The sequence below is a fragment of the Lithobates pipiens genome, unplaced genomic scaffold (assembly GCF_037356315.1).
Source record: "Lithobates pipiens isolate NorthernLeopardFrog02 unplaced genomic scaffold, aLitPip1_a1.2 Scaffold_1, whole genome shotgun sequence".
NCBI lineage: Eukaryota > Metazoa > Chordata > Amphibia > Anura > Ranidae > Lithobates > Lithobates pipiens.
The window spans coordinates 230086060-230103176 of record NW_027507685.1 but is presented as its reverse complement, the minus strand read 5'-3'; the positions used below and the strand labels follow the sequence as shown (position 1 = coordinate 230103176).

The following is a 17117-nucleotide window of genomic DNA, read 5'->3' as shown; positions in this document are numbered from 1 at the left end:
TCTAGTGTTTGCTTGGCTCTGTATGTGTTAATTTCCTTTTTCTTGTGTGAGGATGTAGATCAAAGCATCATGAGCGAGTTTGGGGTGGAGAAACTTGACTGGCCTGCACAGAGTCCTGACCTCAACCTGACAGAACACCTTTGGGATGAATTAGAGTGGAGACAGCGAACTGGGCCTTCTCATCCAACATCAGTGCCTAACCTCACAAAAAATGCTTCAGAAAGAATGGTCAAACATTCCCATAGACACATGTCTAAACCTTGTGGACAGCCTTGCCAGAGTTAAAGAAAATTTCCATTTATCTTTTGGTGCCCTATGCTCACCCGCTTCTCAATGAAGCATACATAATTACTAGCATATTTATCTGGTAAGCAGGTATGAACATACCCCATTTTAGCCCCTCCTACTCTACCTTTCTCTCTTTCATTTCACTTTTGTCTATACTTACAAACTGACCATGCATACACAGGGGCCACCTTGATTTTCTACAGAGGGGAGTGTTTGGGTGGAGCATTCCCACGGGCTCCCCAGGCTCAATGTCCCCTTTGGACCATTGCTCTATCAATACAATTTACAGGTAAGCCAATTCTATAACATTGCAATGCATACACAATAAATAAATAGATTGCAAAATTCAGATACCGTGTGAGGCCCATATGCTACTTATCTGTTTGTTCTCTATCCTCCCTCCCACCTTACACTCATGTGTGGAACACCGCTACGCATGCAGAAAAATATATATGTAACTAAACTGCCTTTTTCAAGTGGTTTATAGTGTTATGTTTTAAATTTAATTATATCTATTTGAAACATCATGATTTTGAAGTAAATATGCATGAACAAAGTTATTGGTATGTTTAGACTTTTTATCATTGCGGTTGCTTTTCCTTTCTTTGCAATCATGTAAAGTACCTCAAAGCTCATGTGTTACTGTTTTTCATACTATGTATATGTTATTATATGATATTCCTCTGTGCCATCTCTTTAAGGCCCTGACGAAGCGGGATGGCCCTTGAAACGCGTAGGCCATACCTATTGATACCTTCAGGATCTGCACACCCTGAATTTAAGAAATAGTAAACTGTATCCTGTCTTTAATTTATATGAATTTTAAGGTGGTACTGCCTATGGTAGGCAAATAAAACTTTTCTATTTTGTTTATAATTACAGTATTGTATTTATTTGTATTTATTTTGCTCATACTCTACAGAGACACAATTAAAGTCCCACCCTTTTCTATGTTTTTTGAAACATACAGTTAGGGCCATAAATATTTGGACAGTGACACAATTTTCGCAAGTTGGGCTCTGCATGCCACCGCATTGGATTTGAAATGAAACCTCTACAACAGAATTCAAGTGCAGATTGTAACGTTTAATTTGAAGGGTTGAACAAAAATACCTGATAGAAAATGTAGGAATTGTACACATTTCTTTACAAACACTCCACATTTTAGGAGCTCAAAAGTAATTGGACAAATAAACATAACCCAAACAAAATATTTATTTATTCAATATTTTGTTGCAAATCCTTTGGAGGCAATCACTGCCTTAAGTCTGGAACCCATGGACATCACCAAACGCTGGGTTTCCTCCTTCTTAATGCTTTGCCAGGCCTTTCCAGCCGCAGCCTTCAGGTCTTGCTTGTTTGTGGGTCTTTCCGTCTTAAGTCTGGATTTGAGCAAGTGAAATGCATGCTCAATTGGGTTAAGATCTGGTGATTGACTTGGCCATTGCAGAATGTTCCACTTTTTTGCACTCATGAACTCCTGGGTAGCTTTGGCTGTATGCTTGGGGTCATTGTCCATCTGTACTATGAAGCGCCGTCCGATCAACTTTGCACCATTTGGCTGAATCTGGGCTGAAAGTATATCCCGGTACACTTCAGAATTCATCCGGCTACTCTTGTCTGCTGTTATGTCATCAATAAACACAAGTGACCCAGTGCCATTGAAAGCCATGCATGCCCATGCCATCACGTTGCCTCCACCATGTTTTACAGAGGATGTGGTGTGCCTTGGATCATGTGCCGTTCCCTTTCTTCTCCAAACTTTTTTCTTCCCATCATTCTGGTACAGGTTGATCTTTGTCTCATCTGTCCATAGAATACTTTTCCAGAACTGAGCTGGCTTCTTGAGGTGTTTTTGGGCAAATTTAACTCTGGCCTGTCTATTTTTGGAATTGATGAATGGTTTGCATCTACATGTGAACCCTTTGTATTTACTTTCATGGAGTCTTCTCTTTACTGTTGACTTAGAGACAGATACACCTACTTCCCTGAGAGTGTTCTGGACTTCAGTTGATGTTGTGAACGGGTTCTTCTTCAGCAAAGAAAGTATGCGGCGATCATCCACCACTGTTGTCTTCCGTGGACGCCCAGCCCTTTTTGAGTTCCCAAGCTCACCAGTCAATTCCTTTTTTCTCAGAATGTACCCGACTGTTGATTTTGCTACTCCAAGCATGTCTGCTATCTCTCTGATGGATTTTTTCTTTTTTTCAGCCTCAGGATGTTCTGCTTCACCTCAATTGAGAGTTCCTTTGACCGCATGTTGTCTGGTCACAGCAACAGCTTCCAAATGCAAAACCACACACCTGGAATCAACCCCAGACCTTTTAACTACTTCATTGATTACAGGTTAACGAGGGAGACGCCTTCAGAGTTAATTGCAGCCCTTAGAGTCCATTGTCCAATTACTTTTGGTCCCTTGAAAAAGAGGAGGCTATGCATTACAGAGCTATGATTCCTAAACCCTTTCTCCGATTTGGATGTGGAAACTCTCATATTGCAGCTGGGAGTGTGCACTTTCAGCCCATATTATATATATAATTGTATTTCTGAACATGTTTTTGTAAACAGCTAAAATAACAAAACTTGTGTCACTGTCCAAATATTTATGGCCCTAACTGTACTTGCCTATCTATTAGGGATGGTGCCTCTGTCTGAGTCCTTTATTCCACGTACACCCTAAACCCTACACATATCAAAATATTGAAACCATTGAATTTCTTTCATAGCGATGTCTTGATATACAAGTAGCGTCATGTCACAACTGAGTATAAAAGGAAAGAGAAGAGCCTCTAAATGTAGTTACATTTAATGAAGGTACAACTTTTAGCAACATATTGCAACACTTAGAGGCGCCTCTCTTCTCTTTTATACTCTGGAGCTCCTGCTGGATTTTGCTTCTAATCCCCTTGTGGAGACTTCCATTTGTGGATGGATATTTTATGGTTACACAACCTTTCACATTGCTATAATCTTTTTATATGGACTATAAACTGAAGAACCTATGAATAAATGGTTGTGGAACAAATCATTTGATTTTCCATTATTTCTTGTGGGGAAATTTTCTTTGATATACAAGTGCTTTGGATTACAAGCATGATTCTGGAACAAATTATGCTCGCAATCCAAGATTTTACTGTATTTGATATGTACAGTACATTTTAATTTATGTTTTTATATCACATATGTATTATTTATTTTTTCATATGCATATACAAATAATTTTTATTTCTCATATTTATACCTATAGACATATAGGTAGCATTCTAAGTATTTAGTGTCTCATTGTACACTTATTATATAGATACAGACACATATTTTCCTTTATACACAAATGCACTTTATATATCTTTTATGATGTACTTATTGAATGTATATGAATAAGTAACACTATACCATAATAATCAAATTTTTTTGATAGCACTATACATGCACATTCATCCAGCACTTTAGTTATATAAAATGAATTATTAAATTTTTCAGGTTCACTTTAAATTAAATCACCTGGATACACATATGTGGCCCTACACTCAACCACACATGTTTTCTATTAACCAAATTTCATTTAAAGCGGTTCTACACCTTAAAAAAAAATATTAAAAGCCAGCAGCTACAAATATTGCAGCTGCTGACTTTTAATAAATGGACACTTACCTGTCCCAGGGTCCAGCGATGTCGGCGGCAGATCACGAGTGATCGCTCATCTCTGTGCTGCCCCTGCCGCCATCCTCTGTCAGGGAATCGGGAAGTGAAGCGTTGCGGCTTCACTGCCCGGTTCCCTACTGCGCGAATGCGCGAGTCGCGCTGCGCATCTCTGCTGGTCCCCGCTGTGTCCTGGGAACTGTGTGTTTCCCAGAACACAACGGGGGGGGGGGCATCTGCGGTGATCTGTCCCGGAAGTGGGTGCAGATACCTGGATTATCCAGGTAACTGCACCCCCCTCCCCCCTAAAAGGTGCCGATTGTGGCACCAGATGGGGGAGGGATGAGATGAGCGGAACTTCTACTTTAGGGTGGAGAACCGCTTTAACCACTTAAGCCCCGGGCCATTTGGCTGGCCACAGACCAGAGCACATTTTGAGATTCAGCACTGCATGGGTTTGACTGACAATTGTGCGGTCATACGATGTGGCTCCCAAATAAAATTGACGTCCTTTTTTTTTCCACAAATAGAGCTTTCTTTTGGTGGTATTTGATCACCTCTGCGGTTTTCATTTTTTGCGCTATAAGCAAAAATAGAGCGACACTTTTGGAAAAAAAAAAAACACCTTTTTTTTTAACTTTTTGCTATAATAAATATTCCCCAAAAAGATTTAAAAAAAACTATTTTTTTCCTCAGTTTAGGCCGATACATATTTTACATATTTTTGGGGAAAAAAATCGGAATAGGCAATTGATTAGTTTGCGCAAAAGTTATAACATCTACAAAATAGGGGTTCGTTTTATGGCTTTTACTAGTAGTGGCGGCGATCTGTGATTTTTATCATGACTGCGACACTATGACGGGCACATAGGACAGTTTTGACACATTTTTGGGACCATTGTCATCTTTACAGCGATCAGTGCTATAAAATTGCACTGATTGCTTTAAAAATGACACTGGCAGTTAAGGGGTTAACCACTAGCTGGCTAGGAAGGGGTTAAGTGTGTCCTAGGGAGTGATTCTAACTATTAGGGGCCGTGGCTACATGTGACACATCACTAATCATAGCTTCCAATTACAGGGAGCTATGATCAGTGCCAGTGTCACTAGGCAGAACGGGGCGATGCTTGTTTACATCAGCATCTCCCCATTCTTCCTCTCCGTGAGACAATCACGGGTATCCCTGCAGATATCGAGTCCGCTGGACCCGTGATCCTACTCATGGAGCTCGTGGCAGGGATGTACCTGTATGCCCATTTGCCCAGCCATGCCATTCTGCTGACATAAATGTACATGGGGCGGTCTGCACGTGGTTAAATAATTGATTGTTTTTTAATTAATTACACAATTGATCACATGTTTAATATGCACTATTATATATTTGTAGCAAAGTGTTGTGGTTGCATAGCTACGACTAAGCACTATTCAGAGTGTGAAATGTGTCCGCCTTTTTATCCTGTACCCTGCTGTGGTTTGTACGTTTGTTATTTTGCGCAATAAAGGCATTTTTATTGGAGTGGGGCTGTCCAGACTTCCCTCTTCTAATAAAATTGAAGGTATAATGTCTTAGAAAATAAAGCAATGATGCAATTTCCTGACAGTTGCTTAATGTTTTTTGGGTGGATGTCAAGAGCAGTTCTCTTTTAACCACTTAAAAACAGCAGGTGTGCTTTAAACCCATTTTAAGTAACAGTGTATGGTATACACTGTATATACATATCTGAAGTAATGAGTAAGTCGCAAGTCTGTTTCTGGTATGCATGGCACAAAATATCTCTTGAATTCCTAACAGTAGTGGTAATTTGGTACATCAATGAATGAGGCTTAATACAATTGGAGATTTTATATAAAGAAGCTAAGCAGGACTAAAGTACCGCACCTGGGCTTCATGGGCATTGGCCATAAATACATCATACATGGCTCATATGTCCAGCAGCTAGTGTTTTAGGCATCTAAAAATCTCTACTTTAGGGCCGGTTCACACTAGTGCATTGTGCGATATCGCATGTGATTAACACCACTGCAGTGCAAATCAAATCACATGCGATGTCCAAGCAATGCGATTTCAGCCATACAGATAGTATTTCTGAAATCACATCACATTCGGACTAAACTTGCACAGGACCCTTTTTTTTGTCCTCACTAGAGTTGGATCACATGGGTGTTCACACCTATGCGATCCGATTCATGTCCGAACTGACAGTTTGCAGTGCAATATGCGAGTTGAAATGGGAGCGTCATTAACAATGTATTGACACCCCCCAGCAGTTCGCATATGGCAGTGTGAACTGCCGTGCAATGCGTGTTCCTGCATCGCACAAGTGTGAACCCAGCCTTAAGCACAGTGTAACCCCTATTTCATATGTCTATGTCCATGAGGCCAAATAATGCAAAAGTCCATAATGATCAGTAAAAACATGAGTCAGCAACAGTGGCACTAAACCAACAAAGAGTCTCAGGAGAACGTGGCTTACCACCTTCTGCATAATTCATCCATGTGGACTGTTATTTCTTTCCTCGTGGCCTCCACAGCTCTTTCTGCCTGCTGTAAGTTCCACTGATCATCTGCCAGATCCCACACTGTCCTCTAAGCCCTTGTACACACGGTCGGACATTCTGACAACCAAATCCGTCAGATTTTGTCCGAAACTGTTGCATACACACGGTCGGACAAAGTTGTCAGAAAATCAGATCGTACTTTACGTGATGACGTTATTTCGTTAGGACGAGACTACGTTCAGGCTAGTAGCTGATAGCTTTGGTCTAGGAATTTGATCTGAGCATGCATGGCACTTTGTCTGATCTGAATTCTCTACACATCCGATCGGATCATGTTGTCGGAAAATTTTATAGCCCAGCTGGAAAACTTGGTCCGACGGAAACAGTCCGATGGAGCCCACACACTGACGGATTATCCGACAACACGGTCCTATCGAACATTGTCCATTGGAATGTCCGACCGTGTGTACAAGAGCTAAATGTAATTCGCTGGTGGGTGGAGTCAAAGCTGGCAGCAAATCAAAGTTCATCTCTCCTTTCTCTACGGCAAAGTCCTGTCGGTGACTGAGGAACACAAGGCCTGGCAGTGCAACTCCAGTGCCTTAAAACAGCTGCCAGACAGGATGCTCTGGGGAGAGGTTTGGACCCCAATACCCCCCTTATCTACGCGCCTTCCTCACACCAAACAAGTCTAAAGCAAGAGCTCTCTGATAAAAAAAACAGAGTACAGTGAGAAGCACAGCAGATATTTATCATGTATTCTGTGCTGATTTGAAATAAAGGAAAGACTTTTTTTTATAGACATGTGGATGTGCATAGAGAGACTCTCACCTTCAGTCTGATTGAAGCGTCTCATTCCCACCCTCACATTGTTCCTGAATTCAGGCTGATAGTATTTTGCTTTACGTAGCTGTCTGTCCCAATACACTGTTTCCACTTTTTTCATCCAAGGAGGCACAGAATGGAACTGTCCAGTCTCACTGTTGTACCAGTGTATCTGCTTATCATCCATAATTGCAACAACGGAAAATTCCGGCAGACCTGAACCTGTTTCTGAGAACCCTGAATAATAATACCGCAGAATGTGGCCATCTGAAAAGAAATACAAAGTATTTCAGGGTTATCAAGGCACAGTGAGACTGGCTGCTTCTGGTAACAAGAACTGTATGAGGAACATCTGATTAATAAGATTCAATATTTCTTTATGTTTGAGGGCAGGTTGTCTACCAACCTATAGATATAAACAGTGCAGTATACTAGGGGTTAAATTAAGCTCCCAATTGTCGCTACAGTTGCACCTTTTTACAGCCAAAAAAGGACTTTCAGAGTCTTTTCTAGAGCCACCCGATCACTTTTATGGGTCTCTGAAGGTGTGCCCTTCCCCACCCAGAAATAAAGTTTAAATAAAGAAAACATTTTTAAAAGTGTAAAAAAAATAATTATATAACAATAAATAAAAATAATTAACCCCCCCCATACACACCCCCAAATTTAGCATAAGGTGCGTATGTATATGTAAACATAAATTGTGAAGTAATTTCCAGTAAAAAAAACAGATTTTAATATGGGTGCAAAAAGTAAAAAAAATTGCCCTGGTAGATAAGTGGTTAAGTCCACTTTTTACAAGAAATAATAAATGCATGTGTATTTCCAGGAAAAAAAATTTAATTTATAATTTTCTTTTTCAAATCCGCCTGTAGAGCATTGCGGCCAGTGGATGTTGGATGCAATCTCAGGCTCCTGCAGACTGTTCTTCCAGTTCTTGGTCTGTATTGAGATATGGGATTTCAGTTAAAAAGTTGGAGGACATGTGAATAGGCTAATGCTGTGTACACACGACCAGTCTTTCCGGCAGACTAGGTCTGGCGGTCTTCCCGATGGACTTTCTGAACGAACGGACTTGGCCACACACGAACAGACTAAGTCTGTTCGAAAGTCTGTTTGTTTTGAACGTGATAATTCAAACGTGACTAAACAAGGTAGTTCAATACCCAGTGGCCAATAGCTGCCCTTGTGTCGTATTTGGTCCGTCGGACCAGCACACAGACGAACGGTTTTCCCAATTTTTAGTCCGTCGGAATTGAGTCAGTTGGATAGATTTGAAACATGTTCAATTTCTAGGACAATCTGATATTTTTTTCCTAAAAATGATCGGACTAGCCCACATACGATTGGATTGTCCAACGGACTGATCCCGTTGGACCTAGTCTGCCGGAAAAGTACAGTCGTGTGTACAGGGCCGTCTTTAGCACAGGGCAAATGGGGCACCTGCCCTGGGCCCAATGTTTGTAGGGGGGCCCGCACTGCTATCTGCGAATTGTGGCCCCAATGAAAGTTTTGCAGAGTGCGCAGAGGACACGGGACGGGAGGCTGTATTCCCGTGCTAGCCAGCTGAGAGGGGGCGGCCCGGGCAGCTCCACTGATGCTCTGACCCCACCCCCGTGCAGCCTGTATGCTCAGAACAGAGCGGCTGTAGTGAGAGCAGTGATCAGAGTGGGAGCGTCAGTGGAGCTCCCGACCCCGCCCCCAGACCTCTGTATTCCCCAGCCAGTATAGAGGGGGCGGGGCCGGGAGCTCCACTGACGCTCCCACTCCGATCACTGCTCTCACTACAGCCGCTCTGTTCCCAGCATACAGGCTGAGTGCGTCAGTGGAGCTCCCGGCCCCGCCCCCTCTCAGCTGGCTAGCGTGGGAATACAGCCTCCCGTGTCCTCTGCGCACTCTGCAAAATCTTCATTGGGGCCCCAATTCACGGATAACGGGGCCCCCCTACAAAGCATCAGTGGAGCTCCCGGCTGTTGTAGTGAGATCAGAGAATGGAACTCCCGCCCACATACCTCTAAATGTATGTAGTGTGTTTGGCTGCTCAGGTATGTCCTTGCACCCATAAAATGCCTGACTGCTTAAACCTTGAGCTGTGTTATTCAACTGTCAAGCTGTGCGTTGCTGAAAGTTCTCTGACCGTCTCCTGTAGCATGTCCGTAGTCTCTGATTGTCTCCTGCAGTATGTCCGCAGTCTCTTATTGTCTCCTGCAGTATGTCTGCAGTCTCTGATTGTCTCCTGCAGTATGTCCGCAGTCTTTGATTGTCTCCTGTAGTATGTCCGCAGTCTCTTATTGTCTCCTGCAGTATGTCCGCAGTCTCGGATTGTCTCCTGCAGTATGTCCGCAGTCTCTGATTGTCTCCTGCAGTATGTCTGCAGTCTCTGATTGTCTCCTGCAGTATGTCCGCAGTCTCTGATTGTCTCCTGCAGTATGTCCGCAGTCTCTGATTGTCTCCTGCAGTATGTCTGCAGTCTCTGATTGTCTCCTGCAGTAGGTCTGCAGTCTCTGATTGTCTCCTGCAGTATGTCCGCAGTCTCTGATTGTCTCCTGCAGTATGTCCGCAGTCTCTGATTGTCTCCTGCAGTATGTCCGCAGTCTCTGATTGTCTCCTGCAGTATGTCCGCAGTCTCTGATTGTCTCCTGTAGTATGTCCAAAGTCTCTGATTGTCTCCTGCCGTATGTCCGCAGTCTCCGATTGTCTCCTGTAGTATGTCCGCAGTCTCCGATTGTCTCCTACAGTATGCCCGCAGTCTCTGATTGTCTCCTGCAGTATGTCCGCAGTCTCTGATTGTCTCCTGTAGTATGTCTGCAGTCTCTGAACCTCTCCTGTAGTATGTTTGCACTCTCTGACACTCTCCTGTAGTATGTGTATTAATGTGCCCCTTTACTTGCTCAGTTGTTTAGGATTGCTCCACTGCTCAGTGAGAGGTAATGATGTGTACTAGCCTGTAGCAACCAATCGGCAAGCAGAAATTATGTGTTGTAACCTCTAGCAACCAGCCAGTGAGCAGTAAGGATAGGCTGTAACCTCTGGCAAACAATTGCAATCACTGCGTGATCTTCTGCAGTAAACTGATTTTGAGTCTACCTGCTATTTTTTGTATGTCTCAGAATAGAGGGGGGGCCCCAAGAAAATGTTTGTCCAGGGCCCAATCAAAATTAAAGACGGCCCTGCGTGTGTACGTGGCATAAGAGTGTGGTGATCACCATGTTTGTGTTCCATAGAGAACTACAAGTCCTGTCTGTCATGGTGGCAGATGGGACTTGTAATTTATTAATTTACAGATCTCTGAGAATGAACAACACAACTGTGTGGGCAGAGCCCTGCATGCTGTCACAGTAGAGGGTAGTTTGGGCTTACAGGGGTTCCATTTGCACCATGTTACACCCTATTAGGGAGGAGCCGAACACCCCCCCCCTCGGTTCGGTTTGCGAACATGGGAACAGACAAAAAATTTGTGCAAACATGCAAACACCGTTAAAGTCCATGGGATATGAACATGAAAAAAGTGTTAATTTTAAAGGCTTATATGCAAGTTATTACCACAAAAAGTGTATGAAGACCCGGGTACTGCCCCAGGGGACATGTATCAGTGCAATAAAAAGTTTTAAAAATGACTGTTTTTTTTCAGGAACAGTGATTTTAATAATTCTTAAAGTGAAACAATAAAAATGAAATATTCCTTTAAATACCGTGCCTGGGGTCCCCTTAGTTTGCCTGCAATGTAGCGCCATTTGATGGGCATGAGTGGCTGCATATGATGGCACAATCGGCTGCATTTGATGGGCACAATTGGCTGCATATAATGGGCAAAAGTGGCTGCATTTTATGGGCACAAGTGGTGGGCAGTTGATGGGCACAAATGGCTGAATTTGATGGACACATGTGGCTGCATATGATGGGCACAAGTGGCTGCATTTTATGGGCACAAGTGGCGGGCAGTTGATGGGCACAAGTGACTGAATTTGATGGACACAAGTGGCTGCATATGATGGGCACACATGGCTGCATATGATGGCATAAGTGGCTGCATTTGATGGGCACACATGGCTGCATATCATGGCACAAGTGGCTGCACATGATGGGCACAAGTGGCTGCTCATGATGGGTACAAGTGGCTGCTTTTCATGGGCACAAGTGGCTACAATTGATGGGGACAAGTGACTGCATTTCTTTTTGTTTTGTTTTTGCATACTTTTCAATTTGTTTGAGCCCTCCCAAAAATTTGGCGCACCAGTCACCACTGAGCTAACCAGTAAATCTCCCCCTAAATGTTTCTAAACATCGCAGCTTTAGGCTGCATTCACATTTGGACAGAGTGGTTTTCATGTGTCCGTTTTTTTTTTTTTTGTGTTTGTCCCATAGAGTTGATTTCCCTTCAATTCCTGTCCCATAGACAAACAATAAGTTAGAGGAAACCCCACCAATGTTAGGAATTTCCTGGTTGTCACCAAAACTAGTGTCTCTGTTAAAAGATTTCTCCTCTATTTCTGCTCTGGTGACAACCCAAAATTTGGGATTCTCGTTCACTTCACCCTCAGTGATATTGATAATCAGGAAAAATAGAGAGGGTGAATTTTCCTAATGAGGGGCACAGACCACAATAAAAACTGACAACTGTTATAATCCCTCCCACTCTATATAAAACGAAAAAAAAAATTGTTTGCTTTTAGTTATACTTTAAGTCCTTCGAGTTCCCAGAATCTCAGATATCTAATACTTTATTGTCTCTGAATGCACCAAGACAGTGACCCTGTGTTGTGTGCGTAGCTTGTTTTATATGACTTGGAGGTAAAAAATATATTGAGACCACAGGTCAAAAAAACACACACACATTTTAATCATACTATACCATCTCCTACATGCCTGAATATATGCAGATTGACTGCATAGATTGGGTAGTTTTTCATACAGCGCAATTTATTTCTTTATAGTTATATAAGATCATTTTTATACATTTAAATTGATTGTAAGTAAGTGTTCTTAAGTCTGTGGGTTCCCTGACTCTGTGATCACCTTCTTTCTGGATCAGCAATCTATTGCAGGAGGATAAGGCACGTCTACAGACACATATATACACAGCAGATCTGTACTTTGCACTTTAGTACCACACCTTCAACTACCCTGGCATTAAATATAACTTACCAATCCTCATACTTACCACCGTGCACTTGTGACAAACCCACAATGAGCAGCATGAGGGGCATCATCTTCACCCTCCTGTTTGTGATATGTTGGGGGGATCAGACTTCTGCAGAGTGACACAGTTACAGAGTCAGCAACTCGGAGATCAGGACGGAGAATCTGAATGTGTTGACAAGAAGTTGTTGAGCAGAAAACATGTGGGTCAAAAAAGTAAAAGTGAAAGTAAAATACAGAGAGGGTGAATGTATCAACAATTACAGATTATATGGAAATGAGAAAACATTTGTTGAAAATGACTGGTAAAAGAAGACTAGATCTAGAATGTTACTATTGTATTAAAGTGGTTGTAAACCCTTACAAACCACTTTGACCTACAGGTAAGCCTAGATTAAGGCTTACCTGTAGGTCCAAGAAATATCTCCTAAACCTATACGGTTTAGGAGATATTTACCTGAAGACAGCCACCGCTGTCTATGACGCATGCGCCATAGACAGCGGCGTGCAGGCGCACTGGGTAAGCCGCAGATCGCGGTGATATGCGAATTGCAGCACGACCCACGGAGACCCACCAAGAGGATGCACGCTCGGAACTTGTCAGGAAATGTTCCATCCGCTGATAATATCTGTCTTTTGGCGTGCAGTACTGAGGTCCACCAGCAGGTGTCTCCTGTCAGTTTTGAGCTGTCAGGAGAGCTTTTCCCTGCTGATGCTAAATCATCTTTGGGCCGCAGTACTGGCGTCCACCAGCGGATGGATCCTGGCAGTATGGAGCAGGCAGCACCTCCTGCAATCAGGTGTCACTTGAGGCCAATCACAGGCCTATAAATAGCTGGCAAGCAGTCATATGTTTGCCTCGGTATTGTTCCTTGCGCCCTGACCTGCTGCTTGCGATCCTGATCCTGATCCTGATCCTGATCCTGATCCTGATCCTGATCCTGATCCTGATCCTGATCCTGATCCTGTTCCTGTTCCTGTTTCTGTACCCTGAACCTGTGACCCGTGGTTCTGATCCTGTTTCCCTGTCCTGGTCCCAACCCTGTCCCACCTGTTACCATTATTCCTGTCCTGAAGTCTGATCCATCCTTCCTCTCCCTGTCCTGTGTTCCTTACCCCATTTGCTGATCTCCCCGTGTATGACCTTGGCCTGGCTTGTGACTCTGATTCTGGACTGCCCTTGTTTATTTGCTGATCCTCTGTGTATGACCCTGGCCTGCCTATCGTTTACAGTACTTGCATTTCCCATTTATTGTACATATCTGTCTGTTGTTGTTTGGGGGTCTTTGTTGGTTGGTTTATTGCACTGTGTGGTTGTATTTATATTATTCACTTTCTTTAATAAATCATATTTCACTTATACACGTTTGGGTTTCCTCTGTTGCAGTCCACACAGTTCTGGTCTTATCTGATACGTGACAGAATACCGAGGCCATCCCTGACCAGAAGTGGCTACACAGAGGAACCATCTTGGTTCAGGTTGCTTACTGAAATGAATTTAGAGGTAATCCGTTATTATGCTTTGTTGGCGTCTGAGAGTGGTGACTATCTCCGCCAGACACTGAAAGATTGGACCAGTGATCAGCTGTTGGAAACCATTCGTTTAGCTCACTCCTGGGTTGATCAGGGCTGTATGTTGTTTGGGGATGTTCAGCCGTTAATTAAAATCTGCACAGAGCTGGCCCTGCCCTGCATCCCAGAAGGCCAGGATGATTTTTCTCCCCCTTTCAGTATTAATCAAGTCACATCACTGGTATGGCTTCTGGAAGATGATTCCCCTTACTTTTTTGAGCATTACACAGCCTGTTCCCAACAGATGATAATAGAATGTGTTGATTCCGTACAAACCCTTGTTAGACAGGCAGTCTGTAACCCGCAGTCTGTACAACCACTACTTTTAGCATGGTCTGGTATTTTGCAATCAGCCACAGCCAGCCCACAACTAATCCTCTCTGCTACCAAACACCTGCCTGCCCAAGAGTCTCTTCCTCCATCACCTATGGCAACCTCAGTTTCAGCCCAATATACTCTACCCCCCACCAAATATCAATACCCTGTTTCTTCCTGCTGCACATATCCTGCCTTTAATCCAACAGCCTCTTTACTGTGGCCCACTATCCCTCAAGAACTTCCCCCAGCCACTGTTACCTCTTCCCTGCCATATTCCAACCCTTCTCTCCAGTCTGCTTCATCCCCTACCTATAGATCTGCAGCTACCTACAGGCCTTCAGTAGCTAAATCTAAAAAGAGACGGAAGTTCTTTCCTACCCATTTGATCCTGCCAGTAACGCAACCTGCCTCCACACCAACCAACCTGCTCCAGTTTGCCTGCATGCCAGCTGAACCTGATCACCCACCTGATTCTGCCAATCATCTGCCTGCTATCCAGCCTGACGCCTTGCAGCCTGATGTCCCGGCCTTCCAGCCTGACGCCTTGCAGCCTGATGTCCCGGCCTTCCAGCCTGACGCCTTGCAGCCTGATGTCCCGGCCTTCCAGCCTGACGCCTTGCAGCCTGATGTCCCGGCCTTGCAGCCTGATGTCCCGGCCTTCCAGCCTGACGCCTTGCAGCCTGATGTCCCGGCCTTCCAGCCTGACGCCTTGCAGCCTGATGTCCCGGCCTTCCAGCCTGACGCCTTGCAGCCTGACGCCTTGCAGCCTGATGTCCCGGCCTTGCAGCCTGATGCCTTGCAGCCTGACGCCTTGCAGCCTGACGCCTTCCAGCCTGATGTCCCGGCCTTGCAGCCTGACGCCTTCCAGCCTGATGTCCCGGCCTTGCAGCCTGACGCCTTCCAGCCTGATGTCCCGGCCTTGCAGCCTGACGACTTCCAGCCTGATGTCCCGGCCTTGCAGCCTGACGACTTCCAGCCTGATGTCCCGGCCTTGCAGCCTGACGACTTCCAGCCTGATGTCCCGGCCTTGCAGCCTGACGACTTCCAGCCTGATGTCCCGGCCTTGCAGCCTGACGACTTCCAGCCTGATGTCCCGGCCTTGCAGCCTGACGACTTCCAGCCTGATGTCCCGGCCTTGCAGCCTGACGACTTCCAGCCTGATGTCCCGGCCTTGCAGCCTGACGACTTCCAGCCTGATGTCCCGGCCTTGCAGCCTGACGACTTCCAGCCTGATGTCCCGGCCTTGCAGCCTGACGACTTCCAGCCTGATGTCCCGGCCTTGCAGCCTGACGACTTCCAGCCTGATGTCCCGGCCTTGCAGCCTGACGACTTCCAGCCTGATGTCCCGGCCTTGCAGCCTGACGACTTCCAGCCTGATGTCCCGGCCTTGCAGCCTGACGACTTCCAGCCTGATGTCCCGGCCTTGCAGCCTGACGACTTCCAGCCTGATGTCCCGGCCTTCCAGCCTGACGACTTCCAGCCTGATGTCCCGGCCTTCCAGCCTGATGTCCCGGCCTTCCAGCCTGACGACTTCCAGCCTGATGCCTTCCAGTCTGATGCTTTGCAGTCTGATGTCCCGGCCTTCCAGTCTGATGTCTTGCAGTCTGATGTCCCGGCCTTCCAGTCCGATGTCTTGCAGTCTGATGTCCCGGCCTTCCAGTCCGATGTCTTGCAGTCTGATGTCCCGGCCTTCCAGTCCGATGTCTTGCAGTCTGATGTCCCGGCCTTCCAGTCCGATGTCTTGCAGTCTGATGTCCCGGCCTTCCAGTCCGATGCCTTCCAGCCTGATGTCCCGGCCTTCCAGTCTGATGCCTTCCAGTCTGATGCCTTCCAGTCTGATGTCCCGGCCTTCCAGTCTGATGCCTTCCAGCCTGATGTCCCGGCCTTCCAGTCTGATGCCTTCCAGTCTGATGCCTTCCAGTCTGATGTCTTGCAGTCTGATGTCCCGGCCTTCCAGTCTGATGCCTTCCAGTCCGATGCCTTCCAGTCTGATGTCCCGGCCTTCCAGTCTGATGTCCCGGCCTTCCAGTCTGATGTCCCGGCCTGCCAGTCTGATGCCTTCCAGTCTGATGTCCCGGCCTGCCAGTCTGATGCCTTCCAGTCTGATGTCCCGGCCTGCCAGTCTGATGCCTTCCAGTCTGATGTCCCGGCCTGCCAGTCTGATACCTTCCAGTCTGATGTCCCGGCCTGCCAGTCTGATGCCTTCCAGTCTGATGTCCCGGCCTGCCAGTCTGATGCCTTCCAGTCTGATGTCCCGGCCTGCCAGTCTGATGCCTTCCAGTCTGATGTCCCGGCCTGCCAGTCTGATGCCTTCCAGTCTGATGTCCCGGCCTGCCAGTCTGATGTCCCGGCCTGCCAGTCTGATGCCTTCCAGTCTGATGTCCCGGCCTGCCAGTCTGATGCCTTCCAGTCTGATGTCCCGGCCTGCTAGTCTGATGCCTTCCAGTCTGATGTCCCGGCCTGCCAGTCTGATGCCTTCCAGTCTGATGTCCCGGCCTGCCAGTCTGATGCCTTCCAGTCTGATGTCCCGGCCTGCCAGTCTGATGCCTTCCAGTCTGATGTCCCGGCCTGCCAGTCTGATGCCTTCCAGTCTGATGTCCCGGCCTGCCAGTCTGATGCCTTCCAGTCTGATGTCCCGGCCTGCCAGTCTGATGCCTTCCAGTCTGATGTCCCGGCCTGCCAGTCTGATGCCTTCCAGTCTGATGTCCCGGCCTGCCAGTCCGATGCCTTCCAGCCTGCCGTCCCGGTGCCTGCCCTGCAGCCTCCCGGTCTGATGTGCCTGCCTCCTGGCCTGAGGTGTTCATGCCCGCTGTCCAGCCTGAAGTGCCGGTGCCCGC

General features: G+C 45.9%; 1 protein-coding gene across 1 annotated transcript in view; it reads right to left on the bottom strand.

Moving 5' to 3' along the window:
• Window positions 1-12604, bottom strand: part of LOC143984125 (class I histocompatibility antigen, F10 alpha chain-like) — a 53271-nt gene extending 40667 nt beyond the window's left edge. Inside the window, exons 1-2 of the mRNA XM_077484438.1 lie at window positions 12413-12604; window positions 7258-7518 (exon numbers count right to left, since the gene is read on the bottom strand). Of these exons, the coding sequence (XP_077340564.1) occupies window positions 7258-7518; window positions 12413-12461 (310 nt within the window). The 5' untranslated portion in view covers window positions 12462-12604. The remainder of the gene's footprint in view (window positions 1-7257; window positions 7519-12412) is intronic.
• Between the last annotated feature and the right edge of the window lie 4513 nt (window positions 12605-17117).